The sequence below is a fragment of the Pleurodeles waltl genome, chromosome 2_2, assembly GCF_031143425.1.
Source record: "Pleurodeles waltl isolate 20211129_DDA chromosome 2_2, aPleWal1.hap1.20221129, whole genome shotgun sequence".
Lineage (NCBI taxonomy): Eukaryota > Metazoa > Chordata > Amphibia > Caudata > Salamandridae > Pleurodeles > Pleurodeles waltl.
This window is the reverse complement of record NC_090439.1, coordinates 392,648,145-392,674,620: the sequence shown is the minus strand read 5'-3', so window position 1 is coordinate 392,674,620 and position 26,476 is coordinate 392,648,145. Positions and strand designations below refer to the sequence as shown.

General features: G+C 45.7%; 1 protein-coding gene across 2 annotated transcripts in view; it reads right to left on the bottom strand.

The window, feature by feature from the left end:
• The window catches only part of RTTN (rotatin), a 978,768-nt gene that overhangs the window by 426,505 nt on the left and 525,787 nt on the right, over positions 1–26,476 (bottom strand). For both annotated transcript variants that reach the window (XM_069219896.1, XM_069219897.1), the window contains exon 31: positions 19,934–20,092. In XM_069219896.1, coding sequence (XP_069075997.1) covers positions 19,934–20,092 — 159 coding nt within the window. The remainder of the gene's footprint in view (positions 1–19,933; positions 20,093–26,476) is intronic.

Sequence of the window (26,476 nt, the reverse complement as noted above, 5' to 3'; positions counted from 1 at the left end):
GTGTGTGCATATAAGACCAACAGCTGTTCAGTTTTTCTCAGCTGTTTAATGTGATGTAGGTAGAACTTTCGACATCTATTAATATCTAGCATATGGAGAGATCTTTCTGCTCGTTAGGTCAGATCCGGGAAGAAAATCCATAATATTAAAGGTTGATTGAGGTTAAAGTCGATAGGTCTTTAGGAATGAATTTTGAATTGATTCTGAGAATGACAGACCATCAAGTGCAAGAAGGGTTCTTGAGCTGTGTGTGCCTGTATCTCACTCACCCTTCTAGCTTAAGGGAGCACTAGCAACAATTCGACCTTCCTTGTGAGAACATTTGAGGTCTGCTCTTTGTAAGGGTTCAAACTGACTCTTCATGAGTTGAAAAAGAACTGTGTTCAAGCGCCAGTCCGGAGGAGGAGCCATGACTGAAAAAAGAAAAAAAAAAAACTCTGAACAATACTTTCATGAACTGTTTGATGATTCTGTTTGAGCACAAATAAAGTGAATGCAAGGAAAGTCTACATCTAGATGTTGCAGCAAGATGTATCTTGATACAGTCATGCACCAACCCAGACTGAGCTAGCGAAAGGAGATAGTAGTATCTGCTCAGGTGATGCATGTAGAGGATGCAGATTTTATTTCTGGCACCATAAGCTCAAACGTCCCCATTTGGGCTGATATTTTTTTTATTGTAGCTTCTGCCCTTACTTTAGTGAATATCCCTGGAGTACTGAGGAATATTCAGATCTTTGGCTTTATGGAATTTAGGAGCCATGCACATAAGTGGACAGAAGTTGGGCTGGATGACAGACCTGGCTTTGTGTCATTGCCAGTGGTGCCTGGGCCACCTGGGAGCTATTAGGATGAAGCAACACTGCACCACTTTCATCTTGCTATGAACTTTGAGTATTGGAGGTATCGTGGGAAAAATGTAGCATAGATCCAGAATTATCAGATCGAAAAGGGATTCCCCCACAATCCTGAATGTGGATGCCAACTAGCATAGAACTGGCATTTGCGATTCTCATTTGTTGCAAAGAGATCTGGTGCCGGTTCGCCCATGAGCGAGAAGATACTGTTTAGCTTCGACTGATCAAGCTCCCATTCCTGGCAGCTGTTCTTAGTTCTGCTTAGCATGTCTGTTAAGAGATTGCTTGTCCCAGGAACATGTTTGTCCCGAAGAGTTATTCTGTGTTTTGTCAGCCAGCTCCAGGTTTCCTGAGTTTCCTTGAAAAGCGCCAGTGATCTTGTGCCCCCTTTATTTTTTTCACATAGTGCATGCTGGTGGTATTGTCCATGCAACTTAACAGCTAAGATTCTCCTATGCTTGGCAGGAAAGCTAGGAGACTGAGATAGATGAGCTCCAGGAAATAGATGTGCCTGCTCTCTGGAGCGGAGCCCACTTTTCCTTGAAAAGATGACTGATGAAGTCCTCTAGGGAGGCATCCATAGATTCGGGTATTTGAGGTAATAAGGTGAGGCCCTCTGAAAGGTGGGAGATCTGAGGACCAACAGGCCAGTGCTTTCATCATACCTGATGTGATGTTCACCCAGTTCTCGAGTGATCCTTCTGTTTGAATCCATGGTTTTGAAGCAGTTCAGGTAAGGCTCTCATTTTCAGGCACGCTAGAAGGATCAGATTGGTCGCTGATAACATCAGGCCGACAGGTTATTTGAACAAACGCACTGAAATGGTCCATTTTTCTGGATTGTTTTTTAGAGCTAGTTGCCTGAGCCTTCGTTACATGTCCTGGGATAGAAAGTCTTTGCTGTGGATAGTATCTAGTGTTGCACCCAAGAACATTAACTTTTAGGATGTAATAGTTGTTCATTTTGGTCATTTACAGTGAGACAACTTTAGGAAAAGCTTTGTGGCAGTGAATGGTTGAAATGCCGTTGGTGCTTCTATCAACCCATTGTGGAGGAAGGGGAATAACTGATGACCATCCCTCCTGAGAGAAGCTGCCATGGGGGCTAGGCATTTAGTGAATGTGTGGAGCTGGTTTAAGGCCAAATGGGAGGACTTTGAATTGGTAATGGGAGCCGGCTTCAGTGAATCATAGCTATTTGCAATGTTTGGGATGGATGGGGATGTGGAAGTATGCATCCTGTAAACCCAGAGTTGTCAAGTGGTCTCTATGTTTAGGAGATGTAGGATGTCGGAGAGTGTGACCATGTGAAAAGACTATGTCCATAAATACTTATTTAATTTCCAGAGGTCTAGGATGGGTCACCATTCCACTGTTTTCTTGTTTATGAGGACAAAACAAACACAGAAGCCCATTCCTTGCTGAGAATCTGGGACTTTTTCTATGGCACCTTTTCTTAGCATAGCTAGCACAGTACTGGACATGGTTGAGAACCTCTCTCCAAATTTGTCAAGACATCCGCTTTGCTTGTGAGGTGATGTGATTGGTTTGGAAGGGTTCTTCGAACGACTGAGCTGCTTGTGTGATGACCGAGTTGGGTTTGGATGTTCAGAGATGGTGGTGAGTCTTGAGGCATTTTGTATTTCTTATGGATTCTTGTTAGAACTGCTGTATGACTGTAATTCCTTCAAGATGTAATCAACAATTTGAATAGGTCTCACAGCCTGTTTGTTTTTGGAAGTTGGAAGTGTTTGGCTGCCCATTCCATTAGGGTATGGAAACCAACAAAAATCATATGGTGGTGCAGGAGATTGTCGCGTGGGCTCTCATTATCCTAAATGAGACTACTGGATTTCTAGGCAGCAGGATCGATAACGGTGTGGGGGACTGAGTCTCGAAATAATGTGTCCCTGCCTCGCATCTGCCAATTTTTCGAACCCCAAACACTTTTCAAGTCAACAGTCTTAAACCAGTATTCATACCCCTCGACAAACTAATTTGAATACAGTAATTTAGTATCGGTCAATAACATTTGCTTATTAGAATACGGTGCAACTTTAAAATAGTAAGACTTAGCATTTCGTTGATCATGCCCAGAAAAATATGCAAATTTATCATAATACGTTTTCGAACACCCTTGTGGGGGAGTCGAGCAATGTTCCCATTGCACATAATTAAAGATGGACTTAGGGCTACTAGCTCTATGAATAAAGTGGTGTCCATAATAGTTGTAGCAAAACATGTCACCATGATTATCTCTAAATTGGTAAGCATCTTCATCGTCATAGACAGTATAATATTGCAAATCTGTCAGCATAGCATCTACTGTCTTCACATCCCAATCATCAGAAACAATGCCTGGTATAACAATATCATTCATTGATAACTTGAGGACATACGGTATTTGAATCAATTCAGTGGGACCATATATATCAAACATTACTTTATCCCACACAATCCCATCCGGAATCGGTATCGCAGAAATGTTTACATTGGACAAGTCTCTTCGAACCATATGAGACGAAAAATGTGGTTTTAACACAGTCTCCACGTGCTCAATGTCAGATCGATCAGGAAGAAAATGACCATGTATTACCAGAAAAAAAGTAACCACAAATCCCAACCATAATAAAAGAGTCATCACGGCCATAAAAAGCCACAAATAGTTCCAAGGAAAAACAAAATATGTGCGTTTAAGCCAACCCAGCAGCTTACGTAGACCTCGGACAGAAGACATCGAGGACGAGGCGCTGGACACTGCATCATCAGCGTCGTTGAAGCAGCCAGAGGCAGTTCTTGCAAAAGGTGCAACTGTGAACAAAGAAGCAGATGGAGGCTCTCGCCTAGGCACGCTATAAACCATATGTTCAGAAACATCAGTAGAACGTACAGCAACTTGATCAAAAGATTCCATATTAATCGTCGTCTGTGGAACAATCGCAAGATCATCATCCACCCTCCCCAAGCCCGGAGAGGAAACAGTGTTGGTGTAAATCACCTGCAACAGGACTTCTTCCCCAGTAGTGAGAGGGATTCCGGTACTACTGGGTGTCCCTCTTGGTCTGCTGTGCAGAATCGGCCACATGTTGTAACTTGACATTATCAATAGAAACAAAGCGATTCCCTTTGGCTCCTTGCAGCGGCGGTAAAATCACAGTTCTCGTGCCGCTTACCCCTAACACAGGGACAGGTGCTCGATAAGAAGGACCAAATTTTTCTTTACTGCGACCTTTTCACGCACTAGATCCCCAATCCTGGGTATCCAACCAGTAGGTGTTACTGGCTAATCCTTAATTCCTGAGGAGGGAGCACTTGCAGAAGAGTTATCTTCACGGAATTGTTGTAAATCCTGCAAAACAGTGACACGATCATTTATGTCAAAGGGCGTAACTGCCGCCTCCACACCAGGACCATCTAGATCAGGAACATACATTCGTGTTCCAAACAGGCACTCATATGAAGTACGACCTCCCAGTGACCTTCTAGGCAAGTTATTAAGTGCTCTCTGTACTCCATACAGGTGGGCTAGCCAACCAGGACCCGTACCTATAACTCTGGCCGTTAAGGATTGCTTTAAATCACGATTTAAACGCTCCACGACAGAATTTCCCTCGGGATGAAATGGAGATGAGAATTGGAGTTGGACCCCCAACGAAGCCATGGTGTCCCTGAATGCCTTGGAGGCAAAAGCAGGGCCCTGGTCCGAATGAAAAGCCGCAACTGCAAATGTATCGACAAAGATGCGCAAATCCTTAATAACAGTTCGAGAGTCAGCCGAGCGTTGTGGCCATACCCACACAATTCTGGAGCACGAATCTACAGCAACCAATATATATTTGTATGCACTATCTGGTGTCAGCGGACCACAATGATCCAAGTACACACACTGTAAAGGTTTATTTGAAATCAGAAGGGGCGTCTAGCCGACGAAGCTTTAATCTATTGACAAACGTCACAACAAAGGACATATTGCTTTGTCTCTTTATAGAGACCAGGCCACCAGTAACGAGCCTGTAAAAGTGAAATCGTGGCAGCCACCCCAGCATGTGCAGACGCCACCCCCTCATGTGCTGCAGAAATTAATCGAGGGCTCCCAATTTTATTGGGTATTTCACGTACACCAATGCCTGGAATATTAACAGCAGCATTCAGCGCACTACTCAAGCAGTAACTATATTTAGAAGGAAATCCTTTAGGAAATGGCGTGCCATCAGCCGCAGCCTTTATGGCAGCTGAAATCTCTGTGTCTGGTTTGGAACTCGAACGAGTCACTGCGGCCACAGTGGCGACAGCCACTGCCGATTTTGCGGATTCATCAGCCAAAGTATTCCCAGCAACATGTATTCCAACGCGCTGGTGTCCAAGTGTATGCAAAACATGGACCTTAGGAAGCGTGTCTTTCAGATCCGCAACCTTACCCCACAACAATTTATGTTTAATGATGTTGCCTTTAGAATCTCTGAACCCATTCAATTTCCAATAGTGCAGATATTCAATGAAAGACTGAACACAGTAGTAGGAGTCACAGACCAGCAAGGTCAAAATCGCCGGATCCGCGTGTTCCAACGCTAACAATAGAGCTTTGAGCTCAGCCGGCTGTGCCGTGCAATCTCCCAAGGTTTTAGTATAAGTATGTCCGGGGCAGAACACTTCCCCCTCCATAGTGCCGCTCACTGCCGCACATGCAGCAGAATACTGTTGTTTAGTCCCAACCGCTGGTTGCGCAGAGCCATCGGTATACATGACCACCTGATATTGGTCAATAGGCAACGTACCAGCAGGAACTGGGTACTCCATTTCATATTGAAGAAATTCTGGAGTCTGCAGTTTAGGGTCAAATATGTAATCTACATCAGTGGCTGTCAAAGACGTAGCCCATTGAATCCATCGCGGGTGTAAAGCTTTCGAATTAGGAACACTCGCTTTTGTAACAGCCTCTAAGGCCGGAATCGGGGAAACGACAATGATGCGTTGGCCCTGGGCAAGCGGTCTTTCTTTAATCACAGCCATCTGTACTGCAGTGAGTATTTTCTCAGCCTGTGCAAATCGTTGTTCTGCAGCAGAATGCAAGTGGGACTTGTATGCAATCAGGACTGTCTCACCCTCATTAAAGGTGACATACGTAAACCCAACAGCCCCAGGTATCACCCTGATGAGTAAATGTGTCTTATTGTCCCGTGTGTGTAAGTCTTTAACTGCTAAGAGATCCGTCTGTAACTCTCGTAGTATGTGTGTATGCTCAATCGTCCAAAATCTACTCGAAAAATTAGGGCAAATCAATTCGTATAAGGGTTTTATACGCATAGCATAATCAGGAATGTAAGTTCTGCCAAAATTCAGAAACCCCAACAATGACTGGAGCTTCCGAACCGTATTAGGAGGCTGCAATAAAGCACATTTCTCCCAAAAATGTGGCGCTAAGCTCTTGCCCTCACTCGACAACTCATATCCCAGGAAAATGACGCTGAGGAAGGCAATCTTTGATTTCTTAAAATTAAACTTATAGCCAATATCAGCAAACCCCACAACAATGCGCGATACATGCCTTAGAAGTTGCAGAATCTCATTGTCTGTCAGATATATGTCATCAACATATGACAACGCTTCAGGGTCCAACTCGTGCAGCATTTCAGTTACCCGAGCCGAAAAAAGTCCCTTGCTATTCTTATACCCCTGAGGCAAACAACAAAACTTTTTCTGAGAGCCAAACGCACTGAAACTGGTATAGTCCCGACTTTCGGGCGCTATATTTTGGCAGAAAAATCCATTCGAGATATCTAACGTTGTTTTGTACTTCTTACGTACGATATTATTCATAAGCGCTGCGCTATGTGAATTCTGTATTGCATATGTGCGTGTATGACTATTCAAATGTCTGTAATCCACCACTATCCTATATGAATGGTCCGGTTTAGCAACCGGAAATAAGGGATTATTCATCGGCGAGACACAGGGCTCAATTACACCCTGGTACTCCAATTGTGTAAGAATTTTCCTAACCGGTGCCCTTGCCTCAAATTTGATAGGATACTGCGGCTGTGGCTGAGGTTCGCCCTTTATTAGAATTACATGATAAGGTGATTGTCATCCCACCCCACGTTATTTCTATATAGGGCGGGAGCCTATGCTAGAGCCCATGTTTTACTATAGGACTCCGCTAGTTCTCTCGGAACAAGTGGTGACAAGGAAGGCGTAATAACCTCCTCCCCAACCGGACAGTCGCAAACAAAGTCAGGTGGCCAATCCTGTTCGGCCAGCAGAACATCATATGATTTTACCACATGGTCCCAAAAGATGGCGTGTACAATGCGGTCAATGTCCCCTTCTAATCGCAGAGTCACTTGATATACTCTATCAGGATCAGAGACTCGCATATCCGCGTTTCGACTTGTATGAAGTCATCAGTTGCTTTCACCTCCAGATGCTCTAGAAGACTCCGGCGAACTATTGTGACCTCTGCCGCGCTGTCTAACAGTGCTAACGCCCATGTCTTGTTCATCAAGAGAAGTCTCTTCTTGAGCGGCATGTCTAACTAAGACTGCTGCCACTTTCTTCTTTTTAAATTGCTGTTTTTGTTGCAGCGGTTTCTCTTCTTGTTTAATAGAAACCTCAGTTGAACATTGTGAATCCTGTCTCGGTTTCACGTACTCCGTCCTCCGCTCTGACCGCCCACCTCTCTCACTTCTCTTCTCTGAGGAGTCCTGAAAGGAACGAGATTGGCGTGTATCAGTATATTGATATCTATCAGGCGTCTTCAAAGTATCCCTATTCCTGAGATTATACCTATTCTGCAGGGTCTCCGGTTGCGGAGACTGCCCCCCATCTTTTGTAGGTGTTTGCTGTTTCTTTTCCCAGCGCTTTTTAGTACCCTCAGGTTGCTGCTGTTTAGCATTATCTTTATTATTTTTACCCTGTAATTGGGGTTTTTGTGGTCTAGCCCCTAGGCTATCGCGACCAATACTAGAATAGGTTTCTGCTATTATTCTCGGAAGTTCCCGCTCTTGATTAATCTGCGGAACATCCCGAAGACGCATTCGCACCGCTAGCGCTACTGCCTCTCCCTTGAGATTACTCAAAATAATAGAAGAAACTGCGGCAAAATTGCCCATTAACTGCATGCCCAAATCTAAGGCAGGGGCAGCCCCATATTCATCTTGAATTTGTTTAAGCACTTCCGGTAAATTAGCTAATGTCGGTGTACCGTGTGCCGTAGTGTAGAGCGCGGCAAACACCGTGCCCCAGGTATTACAAAGGTCCACCGGCGGAACCATGCCATACGGCAAACACATCGTCAATATTCTATTTTTATCCTGAGGTCCCGTATGGGGAAATACTGCTTCCAGCGTCTCCTCACGTTTAGCCGGTACCTTACCCATAACTGAGTGTACAGTGGCCGTATTGATACCCGGAACCACTGCCTGTGGGTGCGCCGGAGCAGCACGCGCTGCATTAGTATTTAATGCCTGCATTACAAACTGAACCAGTCTTCTGTATGTAGTTGCCAAGTCTATATATAAACGACGCACGTCAGCCACTGCCAAATTTGCAACCGCAGGATATGGTGTGTAAGTAGCCAATAATGGCCAGGTCGGACCATCATACGGACCTAACCTCACTTCTGCTACTGTATGTGGGAGGGCGCCATCAAGCCAATTATGGTGTTCTTGATAAGATAGAGGTATCTCTAAGTATGCGTAAGCCCTGTACTGTCCAGGGACATTCGCAACAGTGTATTCGTGAAAAGTATTTGTACCCCCATCAACTGCTGGAAATACGACCCAAGAATAAAAAAGTTCTGTTCTATAGGCTGCATGGGCATCCACCACAAAAGTGACCGGACCCCCCTGGACCGTCAGTCCATGTGCTATCAGATGTCCTGTGAGCGGGTGACGCATATTGATTGCTATATTCACTACATTAGGATTCGCCATTTGTAAAAACTAGCACTAGGTCAGAGAAGGCACACCAATATCGGGGTTTTCCTTTTAAAGTTCAAGCTTGAACAACCAACCGCAATTAATAGGATCTACCTATATTGCGGTGGCGGAAGCCCTCAGTGCCACGGACGTCTCCGTATACGTATATGAGACCGAGAGAGTCAGCCGGACCCGAAAATCAGAGCCAGACCAATGGTTGGCGGCGCCATGTCACGTGGGCTCTCATTATCCTAAATGAGACTACTGGATTTCTAGGCAGCAGGATCGATAACGGTGTGGGGGACTGAGTCCGACCCACGTGTAAGGAACTCTGTCACCCTAAATCCGTTTTTTGCTCCGGCTAACTAGCAGTGCCTCATTTCTCCCACAGGGAAGAAATGATTGGGCAGCCGAGCGCATGACATCTTTGGAACTTCTCAGGGAAGTCGTGGTCACTCAGATCCAAACCCACTCTCTCATTTACAATATGATCTCATATACAAATGACAAAGACAGTATAAGTTTTATATAATGTTTTAATAAAACGACTGTATTTTAGATAATAAGGTGTGAGCCGCAATAACTAGAACAATACAACACAGTAGGATTGAAATAGTCACCAGGAGAGTAAAACATAAGAACAAAGCTATCATAGTGCCTAACAGTTTCTACTCTCCCTCTGCTTGTTCTATTTAGAGCACAGCATGTTAAGCTTCTAGCTTGCCTTTCCGAACCACTGGGGAGACATCAGCCTTCATACCTGAGCAAAGGCCTGTGATCTGGTTCAGCATCTGCAACGAGGCAGTCAGCGTCTAGTTGTGGTTCCCTGGTCGGAATCTCCCTCTTGCGTGTATTGGGACAAGGAAGTGATTTCATAACTAACATGTCAGTGTGATCACATAATGTCCCTACGCAGGAAGGCCAAGTCTAAACTCCTACCACGTCTATCGGCAATGTACCAGACTGTATCCTTGACTGAAGCACAGAGTGAATGTGTTATGGAGAACTCCAGTGCTGAAGTAGGCAAAACAGTGTGATATGAATAAAAAACAAAACCATAGAACTGGCTATTTGAAAAATAACAGTACAAAGCCTAATAAAAAGCATTTAAGGCAAAGTGCACAGAGGCTCTAAGCTGTCAGCAAATGAATAAAATACATCCAGGGCAAAGTGCACAAAGGCCTAAAGCCTGAAGCTAACGCGCAAAGGATACGTAAAACCAATCACACTACAAGATGAAGGTGTCGGTATTAAATAATCATCCCATTTATCTGGCAAAGATTCAGTATTGTGACTGGTTCTCTTCAGGTGATAATAGAGAGAAGGTAACAGTCATTCTGAGGAAGCATAGCAAGATTTGACACAAAAGTCATTCCTGGAGTGACAAGAGCATCAGAGAAAGCTGACATATCGGAGACGATGTGACCTTGAAAGCTCAAAGTGCTTGTAGTAATCCTCTAACACGCCTTATAGGTGTTAGTACTATAGCTATAGAAACCTGAACCATGCCCTCTGAATTTGGAGGCAGAGCACAGCGCTGAAAGTGCTCCACATATTGCAGTCTATTGAAGACATGCTCATATTAGGCCTCTTCTTTCTTGACATTAAGTTATAAAAGACTATTGTGGTGCCTTTGGTTTTTGTTGATGACTATTGTGCTTTCGTCGTCGTTTGTATTGTTGACAAGATTGTCGTTGGCGAGTCCTTCTTCATAGATGAGGCCATTGTAGACAAGGCTATTGTAAACATGGTTCTCATAGATGAGGTTAGCACAGATGACCGTCATCAACCATAGTAGACGACCGTCCTAGATGAGGTTATCATAGATAAGTTTATCGTAGTCAAGGTTATCGTAGACCACCACTGAAGATAAGATTATTGTAGAGGACCATCTGAGACGACCCAGTCGTCAGCACCCGTCATAGATGAGGAGTTATCAAAGATTAGGTTATCATAAACCACTGCTGTTGGCGACCATCATAGACAAGATTATCGTGGGCGACTACAATAAATGACTGTTGTAGACGATGTAAGTAATAGATGACGTCGTAGGGGACGTACATCATAGACGACTGTCGTTGATGGGGTTATTATAGACCGCTGTTGTAGATGGCTTTATCATAGATGAGGTTATTGTAGACAAGATTTTTACAGTGGTTTTGCCGTAAAGATCTCACTGTCAGGTTATGTTTCACCCTTACTGGCTTCTGAAGAGTAGTGTCTTTAGTGTCAGGACTGAAGAGGGAGGCGTAAAGTCTGATATTGATCTGAGGATTTTTTTTTCCTTTTTCTCTCCCTGAGAACTGCCTTTTCAAGACTCATGGGGAGTCTTATTTATGGCTTTTCTGTACACCTCTGGAGACCGTTGGTGTGACCTCTCCCTTTGACCTCTCCTGTGTGCTGAAGGAAACCTCACTGTCCTCCTCATCAACCCTGACAGATTTACATTTCTGTAGCCATAATAATAGCCTGATCTCTCTATACATGAGAGTTGTAGAAGAAAAAGTTAAACTTATTTTGTTGTCCTTTACCCCGTGGGTAGATTGAACATAGCAGATACACTCCTAATGTCTCTCATTGTTTCTTATGTTCTGACTTATTAGTGCCAGGGTCAAAGGAAATACAATCTTAGATGATACAAAAAGAAGTAATGCTGAAGAAACTGAGCAGAGTTCAGGGAGACTCCCTTCACATGATGTGCTGTAGAAAATCTGAGGGACTGAGCCTCTCTTGGGAGTGCTCTATAGGGTGCTAACGCATGACTGGTTATAGCTGAAGCCTGGTCCTTTTTTTTAAAAAGGACAAAGGCTATTAAAGTGATTGTTCATTGCCATTATAACCTATGATAATGATACATACTGCTTTATTATTGTACAGTGGGGCTCCCACTTCGACGACAGGGAATGATTCAAGCATGTGAATCTATGAAAGATCCCATACTGGAGAAGAAGTCTTCAAAGTATGAAGAAACAATGAGAAGGTGTGTATCAGCTCAAAGGAAGTACATGAGAAAAGTCAGGACCAAATTATAATGTCATTGTAGCATCAAAAAAGGTTTAGGAGAAAACCATTGAGAAAACTCATCACAACAACTAATTTTAACAAGGATGGCTGGTCTGGAAAACAAACAAAAACACAGAAAAAGCTAGCAAATAATATGGAATGGTGCCTTCAGAAAGTAATAATTGAGCTAAAGACAGAACAAACAATAAGACAAGTTGGCTTGTAAAGGGGTTGTGTTGCATACACCACACCAGTTCACAAACTTGTCCCAGTGCCTGGTATAAACATACTTAGTAGTTAGGTACCTCACAGCAAGGATAACATTTACAAGCTCAGGAGGGAGATCAAGAGCAGTTAACCCATGCCTCTCAATCTCAATGCAAGGATATGTAGATCGTGCAGGCCCAGGTGCAGAACCCTACCCTGCTGCTTAGGCAAAAGTTTCTCTCGTAGTGCATATTTGACTGGAGAAGAGATGCTCATGCCCAGAAGTTCTGGGTACTACACTCTCCTTGCTCAATCTGAAGCCATCAGGATGACCTGGGCACAGTCTTTCCTGATCTTCGTCATAACCCTGGGTAGAAGAGATGGAGCACAAAGGCATATAGGAGTGTGGTGTTCCACTCTTGCTGGAATCTATCTTCCAGACATTTCCTTCTTGGGAACTCCAAAGTGCAAAACAGTTGACATTGCACATTCTCAGTGGTGGCAAAAACATCCAGCCAGGACTCTCCTCAATGTCCAAGAATGCCATGTGCCACCTCGGATGAAATCACTATTTGTGATCCTCCAGGTACTGCCAGCTGAGTGCATCTTCCCTGGCATTTAAAGGGCCCGCCAGGCGGTTCATGACCAGGGAAGTGCCAAGACACAACAGCCAACTCCCAAAGCAAGGAGCTTCTCGACACAGGACCATACATCTGCCTACTTGTTGCAGTATCACATGGCAGTGGTGTCCATAAGGATGTGTCCCAGACACTCTTTGATGGACAGTAGGAAGGCCTTCAGATTCAAGTGAATAAACTGCAACTCCAAAATTCGAGAGCCCGGAGTCCTCTGATCTCCACCTCACCCATATCACCACCTGCCCACCCCATCCAGTTGTGACGCTTCTCACACTACCATCAGTGCTGGGTGGGGAAGGGAGATGGGTCTACAGCTATTTCAATTGCAGTTGAGCAAACATTTCTACGAATATTTTGCAGCCTTCACAGAAACCTGTATGGTATCCAACAGATTCCTTTGGTGCTTGACCCACAGACTTCAGGTTCTACTGTAATTCCCATATATGCCACCTGGCCAAGCCAGCAAGTAGGATGCAGGAGGCCAATAGTCTCAGAAGGGGCATAGGTCTTCAATCAACCAATTTGGAAAAGAAAGGGAGCAGGTCTCTGGATCTGCATTCAATGGCACAGAAAGAAAGGAACTGATATCAGCACACAGGGGGTGGCACTTACATATGGCTCCACTCAATTTCCAGACAGCACAAAGTCAACAAGGAGCTACAAAGCAATACCCACTGGTGCATGGGAGCAATACAGGCACCTGAAGATATTCTAAAGGTGAAGAATCTGCAGTTAGAAGTATCCATTAGAAAAGAAAGATTGCATAAGTTGTTTATTTATTATTATTATTTTGGTTTACATAGAGCGCATGGCTACTCAATCGAGTGTCTCAGTGTTTAAGTCCAAACCCATGGTCAGAAACAGAGAGACTTTAGAACGCCTGCTTAAACAACCATGTTTTGAAAACCCGCTTCAAGAAGCCTTCATTTTTAATGGCACGTAAATATTGAAGCAGATCATTCCAACTCTATGGGGCCAAGGCAGAGAAAGAGGAATTTCCCACATTTCCTTTGCCTAGTTTTGGGTAGAGCGGCCAAAAGTACATCTGAGGAGCTCAGAACTCTTGAGGGGGCATAGTAACTTACTCTATTGACCAAATAACTGGGTCCCGCTTTATAGAATGCCTTAGATGTACCTGGATGTGGTCAAGTTTTTGAACATTTAGCAGTAGGTGGGCAGCAGCATTCTGTACCAGCTCAAGTCTCTTGAGATGATACAGAGAAAGGCTCCAAAATAATGCATTTGCATAGTCCAGCCTCAAGATTATAGCAGCATGAATGACCATTTTTCAGCACAGTGCCAGAAGCATGCCTATAATTCTTTTTTAGAATTCTTAAAAAAACATAGCAGACTCCTAGCACACTGTCCACCTGGAGAGTTAATTGTCAAACTTTACGCGCAAGTTATGGTCACAGTAACCGGGGAGTAGTGGCAGTGGGGGGAAAGGTGGTTTGAGTAAGCAGAGCTTGGCCAAAAATCACAACCCCAGGTGGGATAAGGAGAGCCAAAGACTACAACTTCGTTCTTGCTTGTGTTACACTGAAGATTATTCTCACCCATCCACTCAAATATTGCAGAGAGACAGGCCACAAAATGTCCCTGAACATTGGGAGAATTCCTAACCCAAATGAGGACAATTTATGTGTCGCCGGCATAGGATACCACCTGAACCCCGAATGACTCCAATAATACTGCAAGAGAGTTCATGCAGATGTTAAATCACGTAGGGCACAAAGCAGAGCCCTGCAGGCCTCCAAAACTAAGAGCTTTTGCATCCAAGGCAAAGGGTGGCATCCAGACTGACTGGCTTCTATTTGACCCCCCAATCCCGATGTTACTCAGTCGCTGAAGCAGGATAGGATGGGAGATGTATCAAATGCAGCCGACAGATCTAATAGTAAAAGGGCTGTATGATTCCCTGCGTCCACTGCTAGCCTGATGGTATCAGCTACTTCAACCAGTGGTGTTTCTGTCCTGTGCCCTGGGCAAAAGCCCAACGGAGATGCATGCAACAATTAGTTGCTGTCCAGATATTTGGACAACTGGGTGCTAACTTCTCTAAAAGTCTGGAGAATGCTGGCCGTATGAAGCAGGTCTATAAATGACCTGGATGGACTAGTCAGCTGTAGTCTTTTTCAAAAGAGGAATAAGCCTAGCATTTTTTCAACAGCTTGGCACAGTCTCTTGGAGTAGGAACACATTAAGGAGGGAATTAAGAGAAGTTGTAATGACTTCCCAATTTGATTGCAGGATTTGGGGAGTGCATGGCTTATCCGGAGAGCTAGACCTGCAGGATCTCAAGGCCTTAGCAGAGTCCTCCAGGGTAATGCTAGCAAAATTGGACGGAGAACAGGCCCATGTGATGGACTCGCTCCCAGATATGCAGTCTGGCCCCTTTACATCAGAAGTGGTTTGAGGGACGGAAGCTTTCAAGGCCTCAACTATGCCATTGATGATAAGATTTAAAAAAATTAGCCAATTGCGCACAAGGTTTAGGAGAGCCTACTAAGGGCTGGGTGGCTGTGCTGGGATTGGAAAATGTCCTCACTGCCCTAAAGATCTCCCTGAATTTATTGCAGGCTGCTGCTATTTGGTTCTCAAGAAACTTAGCTTGCGCCTTCCTTATTTAGATTTTTTTTTTTAAACATATTTCTTTACCTACTGCTAAGTAACCTCTTCCCTGCAGCCTTTTTTTTACAGTATTGACATGTTTTTCCTTAAGCTCCTTAATGAACCATGGGCAGCAGCTCATTTTAGGAGATCAGTCCCTGCCTTCAGTGCGCAATGTTATCTGCCATGTGGGTAAGCCATGCATTAACTGCCATGGTATAAGGGTCAGTTAGGCCAGGGGTGCCTTTTTATTAAGGCTCGAGATCTCTTCTGTAGATGTCTTGGCCGAAAGCAGTAGGGCCCATGAAGGTTTTGATATTCTACCTTTCACACCCTGGTCTAGTGGCCGAGTAAAGGAAATTGTTGCGTGGTCAGTCCTGGTATTGCATTTAACATCAACGACTTCCACCCAACCATTGAAAAAAGTAGGTTCTAAAATGTGACCTGACAGGTGTATGGGAAGGTCAACAAAGTGTGTGAGATTCCAAGCAGATATTGTTAATAAGACGACCAATAAATGGACCAGAGACTTTTTCAATACGTAGATTCAGGTCACCAAGTATAGAGAAATTCAAATATTTCAAAATATTCTTGGAAATGCATTCATCAAGTGAGGATAGAAAATCACCCACATGCTTTGAAAGGTGATAAACACACCAGCCACAGTTTTCTTAGCAGAGGGGAAAAGGCAGAAACCCAGACATTCACTACCCCACAATTCCGAAATATCAAAGAAAGTACACATAAATGTCTTTATGCACTCACGGCCACAACTTCTCCTTTTTAAATCACTATCTCGGTGTGTGATAGATGAGCCTTATGGAATAGGCAACACAATATCAGGTAATGAGCTTTCACTCATCCATGAATCAGTAAAAAACATCGCATCAAGAGTGTTTTCATAGAGTACATCATGAATATGCAGAGCAAGATTTGACTAGTGCGCTTGAGCCACTAAAATTCTGTGGACTTCTGTACAGATTTACCCAAGGAAGTAAGAGAACCTTCACACAAAGTAACATCAGACAGGTTAAAAGAGCAGATGGCACAGCCCCCAGAGATAGGTAGCTATGAAAGGTCAAAGATATCTGGACAAGGCCCGCCAGACTTAGAGGAAAGCACCTCAGGAGAAAACACGAAGTGCTGCCCTACATCGTGCAACATAGCTGGCCCTGAGTGCGGGCAGAGCGTGGACGGGCGCAGACTGACTTGCCTTAGGCACGCCAGCGGCAAGCCCACTCCACACGTCTGCCACTGGGAGGCCCAATATATGGTGGGGGCATTCCCTGCCTGAAACTAGCCCGTTAACCCCAAAGATGGCAGCTAAAGCAAGGAGAGTGACCAAGCCGAAAAGGTCCCGCCCCATTGCAGTAGTGCAGGGATGCCTGGATGTCATGTGGACCCGGCACTGAAACGCGCTAAGTGCTAAAGAGTTCAGTAGGCAAAACAATAAAATCAGGCCATGCTAAAAGCAGGCCCTGTAAAAAGCAAAAAAAAACAAGATACAGGCAAACACCGATGCTCTAAACACAGCATTACAATGAGTAAAGTGCCTTGTGCAAAATAAATGTATCTATCTCACAGGCAACATCGGAGTATCTCTACAACAGAAAGTTTCAGTCAGTCTCCCTTGTGAGCCAAATGGGCACAGAAGTCTTAGCAACACTGTACTAATTTATATGTTGCAGATTGACAGCGTTAAGGATAAACTAATCAGTGGCAATGCTGAGACTTCTCACAAATACCATTGTTGAAATCTCAATTTGTCCCACTTTCGTTATAGCATAAGACAGAGAAAAATGGATTTGAAAGAGTGTTCCGCCATTCCAGGAATTCATATATTGGGTTGGATGTCATATAAGTCATGATGGTTCTATATGAATGACCTGTGTGTGTTAAGGTCAAGAAACCGGACAGGGTTACTTTTTTTCCCCGAAGTTTTTTTTTTTAAAGCTCTAAAACCACTGCCACTCTAAGTAACATAAAATAAGAATTTTATGGACATATAACTGCATAATAACAGGTATAAAGCAGTGGCACACAAAGGATGGAGTTTTGTTCTTTTTGGGCAACGAGAACTATGGTGTTCTTGCATATTTTCCATCCCATTAATATTTATTATGCAAGAGAAATTATTGAACACAAAAATCTTTCGGGGACCACTTTAAGTGTATTGCAATACTTTAAGACACTGGAGCTTAACGTAATTTTTTTTTTTTTTTTTTTAAATGGCAAAAATAGAGCTTACACAGAATAGCTACCATAACCATAACAGCTGCCCTGACGAGTGGCCTGAATACATGTTATATGCCACAAAGGCGCCTCTTTACTTCCTTCTTTAGGTACTCTGATTGAATTTTAAAAGAAATCAAATACAGACCAAAAGAAGCTCCAGTTAGAGAGGTCAAAGATTGTTCTCATGCAAACTCACTTCTATGATTACCAACCTTCCTTCCCTGCAACCCAAGGCATGATGTGGTTTAACTGTGGGCACAGCAGAAAAGGAAATAGCTAAACCACTTTATTAATTTGAATTAAACATGACAACATAAGCAACAATATTCTAACAGGTTTCAAAATACAACTTAATACCTTTCAATACAAAGTTTGCAAACGGGTATCATAATTCTGATGTACTAGCAATTTGGGACAATTATAAGACTAAGGGCCTGATTAGAGGTACGGGGGTTCCAAGACCGCCGTACCAACTGTAGCGGTGCGACTGCCGCGTTCTCGGTGGTCCAACCGCCTGATGTGAATGCTGGTGGTCAGACCACCACCAACACCTGTCCCTCTGCAACGGCGGAAAATGGAGGCGGTGCCAGCAGTGGCACCGCCATCCATATTCTGACCTACATTTCTGCCAAACTTTACATGGTGGGGTCACTGCCATGAAAAGGTCGGCGGAGAGGCAAAGAACGCGCCACAGGGGGGCCCTAGGACAGCAACTTCCCATGTTGTTGGCTTGCATGCCCCCGCCAGCATAGTCTGTATGCGCACTGTCTGCCATGCATGACATGGTGCATGGCCACAGTGCACCTGACATGCGGGATGTGCAGTCAGTGCAGCCGGCATTGGTGCCGGCACGCCTTACAGCTGGAGCCAATGCTGGCTGCACTGACTGCGCCACCAGCCCTGACCCCCAACTACCCCTGCGGCGGTCTGGAGGCCCGACCGCCAAAGTCAAATTCGGGGCCTAAGAGTTAAGACTGGACTTACCTCATTCTTGTTTTAACTTAAGTAAACACTCTTCATTTAATATAGAGAGAGCTGTGGGAAAACTAGGAGTATTTTTTAATCATTTCTGCAGCTTGTAAATACACATAATATCCCAATTTGTGAATTTGATAAAGGTTAAAGGCCATCAAATGTATTAAGAAAGCACATAAGAAAATGGCAGATGCTATTCAATCTAAGACTGCATGCAATATGCGCCCAGTTGCATTGAAGATTATGATTTTTCAAATAATTCTGTTCACAAAATGGTGACAAGAACCACACACAATTGAAAAGAAGATTCAGATTCTGAAAAAAGTAATGCTACAGTACTCTAGTGGGAAAAGATGCTATTATTGATCATAACAACGTTATCACTACTTTCAAAACTACATGTACGCTCCTACGAAGCACATCCTGTGAACCCTTCAAAAAATTGACAGCAGGGTTAACATAGCAAGCTAGAAAGGAAAACTCAACTACAAGTGCCTAGCTCCACTGGCCGGGTGTTCAAACATCTGGATGACAGGCTGGGGGTAAATGAGTAACTACTGGGAGATTTGCGACCAAAAGTACCGATTTCCCCTGCATTACCTCACTTCTAGGGCAACCCTGTGTGTCCCACTTGTGATCCCCTGATCAACTTCTTAACCCGTTGTTAACTGTGATCAGCAGTAATTTTTGGGGGTGGTGGCATCGGGGCACGTGGAACAGAACCCTAACAAAGTGAGCCATTCATGAACAGCCCAAGCCTAACACGTTTACTCCACGCATAGGAACGCAAAACTCGGGTAACGGCTCGGTTTTTGCCTATCCGCCTGTCTTATAGCTAGGACTTTCCGACTTCTTTCTCTCTTTATCGTGTCTTTATCTTCCGTAGTTTTTTCGCTCAGTTTACATTCATTCCGAATGTAGGGAAAGTACACAATGGCCATTGTACTTGTTAGTTAATGAAACATTCAAGGGGGGGCAAAGTTCATTTTACGTCAGCATTGTTCTTTCTCGCAATTAAAATACTGAACAAAAAAAAATGTAGATTAAATCAAGTAGTCGATCTGCAAAGATGGAGCTCGTCTCTTTACGGGGTGGCAAAAGGATATAAAAGTAATACGTTTTTGGATGGTAAGTGCAAACAACATGTATATTTATTCTGTCATTAGCTTTGGCGAGTTTAAACGTCACAATAATGCTCATCAGAAATTGGTCACTAAAACTCAAAGCATTTGGTTTACCAGCTTGTGGGCAACACCATTTCTCAATTAACCGTTAAATATTTCCTGACACCATTTCCTATGGGCTGTTTACTAAGGGACGTCTGCTCAAATTCTTTACTAGGGGTTAATCATCTAAAACAGCGATAAACTTTTTGATGTATAACACATATATTTCTGACCAAAGTAAACGCATATAAAATCTATATTTGCTTTCATTATTTCACTTCTATGGCGAAACCTAAAATAGCCTAATAGTGACAAGGCTAGCATACCTCTCTTCGCACCATGCTGCACTCTGTATGGTCTAACAGAATGTTTAGCACGGTCCCCCACAGTCCTCCAGATATGTTCTGGCAGCTGTCGGCTAATGCGATGCATCCTTCCTCGACAGATGCTACAGAGGATCCAATCGACAAGCTGGTAAACCTCACCTAGAACAAGTCAAAGAAAACAATAGGCATGTCATCCTTTGCTACAAAATACTTTCGTGCACTCTTAAAAACAGCAGATGACTAAAAAACATGCCCAAATAATAAGTGCATTGCAAATCAACATCTGAAATCTTCCGTTGCTTTATACCATCATGCATGGTAGGAGTGGGTTCATTTTACGAGAGTGGTATAATCTTTATTATTGTTCCTTTACATCGATCTTTTAAGAATTTATCTAGGTGAGCTTCTGTGGATGGTTTTATAAATAATGCACTGTGATGAAGTTTGGTTACTCTGCTATTTTATACCTCACGTTATACTGTTTGCCATGGTTCCTGTAGGAGGCTTGCTCAGTATATGGTTTACACCTATAGGTGAGGCACCCCGCGCACTGAGTCCAGGAAACCCTTAGTGATAGTGCTAGAGACTTTCCAATAACCAAAGCACTCGGAAAAGGAGAGCTGTGGAGAGCAGCTAAGGCTTATCGGAGAGAGTACAAAGCAATTGCAATAACCACAGTCAGTCAATGATTTATACACAAGAAAGGACTACACCAAGTGTTAGAAAAATAAGTTTTTATTCACGCACAGACAGTAACCTAAGTATGGTATATTTCCTAACTGGAGGGATGAATACACAAAAATATACTTCATAACACGAGGGTAGAAGCATATAATAACATGGGCCCCTACAGGGGGGACAAGTCATACAATAAAAAAATGGGTGGGAAAAGTCACAGCAGAACGAGACGTACTTTCAAAAATCCTAAGGACTGGGGAAGTACTAAGTCACCAGAGGTAAGTATCAGGGATTCCCAAGAAGCCAGGGTGCATAGGTATTAATTAGTGTCAGGTGTCCCATAGGATAACACTGGGTAAGCCGCAGTTAGAAAAAGGCAGGAAAAGGACCCTTCCCAGAGAACCCAGAGGAAACCCGTTGGAACAAGGAAGGTTCAAGAATGCCCCCACCTGTGGATAACCAGGAAACCCAGGTGCATAGGAGTGAAGTCAGGTTGGAACCTCCCGTTGAAGTCAATGGGGACCTCAACTGTCCAGCTGCTGCATTAACAAGTGGACCAGATCGGTGGAACCCAGGTGTGGATTGCTGACAAGGTGCCCCTGTGGAGAGAGGGTAAGAGTCCAAACCATCCGGAGGAGCCCAGGGGGTGCAAAAGAGCAATGCCCATCCTTCTCAGGGGTACTGTGCTTTTGGGAGGTTGTCATGGAGATGCCGCTGCGGCGTCCCATTGAAATCAATGGGGACCTTGGCTGTATAGCTGCTGTTGTGACCAGTAGACCAGGTCATGGAACCCAGGCATCTATTTTGGAAGAAGACCTAAGGAAAAAGAGGACAGAGTGCAGACCACCCAGTGGTGCACAGGTGGTGCAGGGGGATGCCCAGGTGATGCAGGGGGCTATGCCCATCCTTCTTGGAGATGCTTTCCTGTTGAACGGTGGTCAAAGAAGTGCAGCTGTGAAGTCCAGGTGAAGGAGGATCTCAGGAGCCGTTCACGAGCTATCCCATCAATTACAAAGGGGTCAGTGGTCAGCAGGTCCACCAACAAGCACTGGCAAATAAAAGAAGAGAAGTTACAAAAGCAGTTGCAGTAATGGGGACCAGCAAGGTCCGAGGGACTTAACCTTTGTATGTAAGCCAGAACTCCCCCTCAGCAGTGAGGAGAATCAGCAACAATTGATGCAGATGCCAGGAGGACCTTCTGGCAGCAAGCACAGGGAGTCACAAGGAGGCCTCAGCAGCACACAATAGATGGATGTCCACGCTGCAGAGGTTGCAAAGAGGATGTCAGTCTTGCAGCAGTGTGTTGCTTGAGGCTGGGGTTTCTTGGAGCTAGGAGTTCTTCGCGTTAGAGTCAATAAGCCTTGGTAACAGCCTTGGTAAGCCTTACACCAACAGACTGTGCACAGGGGTTGTTCCCTGCAGCTCCAACAAGGGCCACCATCTTGTCAGTTGCAAAGAAGAAAAATCAGACCTCTAGTGGGCCACAGAACCACCACCTGTGTTGCAGAGCCTTGAGGAGACTATGAGACAGCAAGATCCTCAAAACAGTCTTAGACGTTGAGGTGCCTGCAGATGTAGGGGAGTGACTCCTTCACTTCAAGGGAGATTCCTTCTGGATGTCCTTACTGCAGGCAGAGTCCTTGTGGCCAGGGCACAGAAGTAGTCTTGAAGATCAATCTAGGCCCGGGGCTCCTGCACTGGGTGGAAACAGTTTTAGCAGAAGAGCCCTAAATGTGCCTTTCTAAGGAGTCTGTTGGCACTCAAGAGCTCCCCCAACCTAGCCTAGAGACACCTATTTCTAAAGGAGAGGGGCTAACACTTCTCCTCCAAAGGAAAGCCTTTGTTCGGTCTTCCCCTGCCAGAGTAAATTGAGCTCAGCAGCAGGAGGGCAGAACAGTGTCTGGGGTCGGTGGCACCACTGGCTTCCATGCAGACTCTGCAAGGCTGAACAGACAGACATGGAGGATCCTCTAAGCAACCCCCAAAGCACATGGTATCATGCAACCAACACTGAAACTGGTGTAGTTGCATGATTCCAACATGTATTATACCAAACATGACTAGGTTCGGAGAAACCATTATGTAGCTGGACCTCTGGCAATGACTAGCGTCTAGAATGTTTTCCCTGCACTTATAAAGCTCAGAAAATGGAGTCTGGGGCTTGTAGGGGTACCTCTGCTCATACAGGAGTACCCTTACACTTAGAAACATGCACTCTGCCCTTGGGCTGAAGGGCATACCCTCGGGGTGACTTATAGGGTCAAAGTGCAGTGACCACGATGTAAGGCAAACCTTAGGCAAGCCCGCCCGTGCCCCTGACACGGTCAACTGCCGCCCGGACAGCAGTTCGGGGCCCTCCTCCACCCTCAGGCACCTGCCTGCGCCTCATCCCTGGTGCCTAGTGGTAGGTTTTCCTGCTGCCCTTGCGTAAGTAATTCCTTTTGTGTCTGCCTTTAATCTGCTCGGTGTTTTTTTATGTCTGCTAGTCTTTTTCTGCCCTGTTCAGTGCTTTTACATTGTGCTTCTGTGTTTCTGTATTGCAGTTCGTTTATTGACTTAGTTCTTGCTGTTAGCTTTGTTTTTGCCTTGTTTGCTCAGCACGTCTCTGCCTCCCTGCCCCACCCCCCTGTTTTTAGCTCTCATTTCGCTCTCTCTCTCTCTGCCGCCCGTTTTCTCAGCACCGGCTCCAGCCGGTCTCTGTTTCCCCTGCCGCTGCCTCCCCTGCGGCACCACCCCCGCACACCCACTGGCCCTCCCTCCCTCCTCCCAGCTGCTCCACCCTCTCACCCCACCCTCTTAATGGCGGCCGCACCGCTGGTGTGCCAGAGGCAAGCCCTTCTGCGCCCGGACCGCGTCCAGCGCCAGTCCCCCTGGTCCACCCAACCCAGACCCCCCCAGACAACATTACTCCACAAACCCACTCCACTCCCTCAACCCAGGACCACGCCCGCCTGCACCCAAACCAACCCCACACACACACAAGGACCCTTCACCTGCTGCGCCTGCCAATTTTCCTTCTCCACCTTTTACACCACTGACACCCACATGCCCCACACCATCTCCAACACTCCCCACAAACACCATAATCTCAACGCAGCAGACTCCGCAAAGCCCCCACCCACCTCAACAGACCCCACCACAAAAAACCAACAACCCGAACACACTCCACAACAACACCACAACCCACAGCAACACCTCAACCCCCCACACCAACACCACCGCGCACCACAACAACAACACCCCCACAACCATCTCAACTGCTTAGTCCTAAACACCCGCTCCTTACACAAGCATGCCATAAAACTCTGGAACCTCATCACATCACACTCACCTAACATCGTCTTCCTCACGTAAACGTGGACGAACCATTCATCTGAGCCTGACATAGCCACAGCCACCCCTGACGGGTACAAACTCGAACGCAAAGACCGCCTTAACAAACCAGGAGGTGGCATCGCCATCCTGCACAAAGATACCATTAAGGTCACCACCAAAACACAAGACACCCTAGAGAGCGCAGAACACATGCACTTCCTAATCCACATAAACAACACCACCACCCTCAGAGGTACACTCCTATATCGACCCCCAGGGCCACGCCCCCCCTTCTGTGACACCATTGCTGACACCATCAGCCCTCACAACCTCACCTCCACAGACTACATCCTCCTCAGTGATTTCAACTTTCACCTGGAGAACCCACAAGACCACAACTCCTCATCCCTCCTAGACAACCTCACCAACCTCGGACACACACTAGACGTAATCTTCACTTCGAGCCAACACATAACCTACACTCACACCACCGAACTCCACTGGACTGACCACCACTGCGCCCACTTCTCCTTCTCCAAACCCACCACACATCACCACCAACACACCACACCCTAGCGCATGTGGGACAAGATCCCCACAGAACACCTGAACTCCCAACTTGCTCAGAACCACCCCACACCAACGACCCCAACACTGCTGCTCTCAACCTCTCAAAATGAATCTCTACCTGCGCAGACTCACTCGCACCCCCTCAGAAAAAACTATCACCACCCGCAACATCAAGAACGCCCCCTGGTACACCACTGAACTCCAAGACTCCAAGCGTAAATGTCGCAAAGCAGAGAAAGCCTGGCAACAGGAACCCTCAACCACCTACTTCTCCACCCTCAAAACCTCCATTCGTAATCAACACCAACTCATACACACCACCAAAAGAGCATACTACAAGGAACCCATAGACAGTAACTCCCACAACAGCAAAGAACTCTTTACCCTCATCAAAGAGCTCTCCAAAGCCAAAGCCAGCAACATAGACCCCATGCACACACAACTCCTCTGCGACTCCCTCTCAAACCATTTCCACCGCAAAATCCTAGACATATACAACAGTTTCAAACCACACACACCCACACCCACCACACACACCTCCAACTCGTCCAACACAGACCCCCAACCCCTCCAACCTACTAATCACCTAGGCCCCAACCACAGACGAAGAAACTGAAAAAACAATGAATTCCATCCACTCTGGATCCCCCTCCGACCCCTGCCCCCATCGCATTTACAACAAAGCCAGCCTAACCATCGCCCCAAGCTTATCAACATAATCAACAGCTCATTCGACACCGCCACGTTCCCAGACCCCGGGAAGCACGCAGAAGTCACTGCACTCCTAAAAAAAGCCCAAAGCTGACCCTGACGACCTCTCCAACTACCGCCCCATCTCTCTCCTCCCTTTCCCCGCCAAGGTCGCTGAGAAACTAGTGAACACCCGCCTGTCTGACTTCCTTGAGGAAAACAACACACTCGACCCTTCCCAGTCTGGGTTCCGCAAGAACCACAGCACAGAGACCGCCCTCATCGCATGTACTGACGACATCAGAACCAGAGTCGGCAAGGGCGAGACAGTCACTCATCCTCCTGGACCTCTCTGATGCCTTTGACACTGTTTGCCACTATAGACTCCGCACATGCCTCCACGACACAGGGATTCAACACAAAGCCCTAGACTGGCTCATCTCCTTCCTCACCGATAGAACCCAAAAAGTCTGCCTCCCTCCCTTCCACTCCACTGCCACCAAAATCATCTGCGGAGTCCCCCAAGGGTCCTCCCTCAGCCCCACCCTTTTCAACATTTACATGACCCCGCTCGCCAACATCCTCCGACCGCACGGAATCACCATCTTATCCTACGCAGACAACACCCCTTTCCTTTGTCCAGTTTGGCAACAGAGCAGGGATTGGGGGTCCCTGAACCGGTGTAGACTGGTTTAGGCAAGGAGTGCACCACATGTGCCCTTCAGAGCATTACTAGTGGCTTGGGGAGGCTACCCCTCCCAAGCCTGTAACACCTATTTCCAAAGGGAGAGGGTGTAACACCCCTCTTCCAAAGGAAATCCTTTGTTCTGCTTCCTGGGCTTGAGCTGCTCATGCAACAGTCGGGCAGTAACCTGTCTGTGAGGTGGCAGCAGCGTGGGCTGCCTGGAAAACCCCAGAAGGCTGTAAGGGCAATACTGGGGATTCTCTAAGGTGTCCCAAGACTGCATGGAATCACACAACCAATGCTTGCAAAAGCATCAGGGAATGATTAAAACGTATTTGATACCAAACTTGCCTATGTTCAGAGTTACCATTATGTAGCTGGACATAAATATAGCTGGACGTAAGTAATGACCTATGTCCAGTAAATGCGTAAAATGGCATCTCCGCACTCACTAAGTCCAGGAAACTGGGCCTGGAGTTCTTGGGGGCACCTCTGCTAGTGCAGGGGTGCCCTCACACACAGGTACGTTGCACCCTGCCCTCTGGGCTAGAAGGCCTGCAATAAGGGTAACTTATAAGTGACCTGGAGCAGTGAAAAGTGACAGT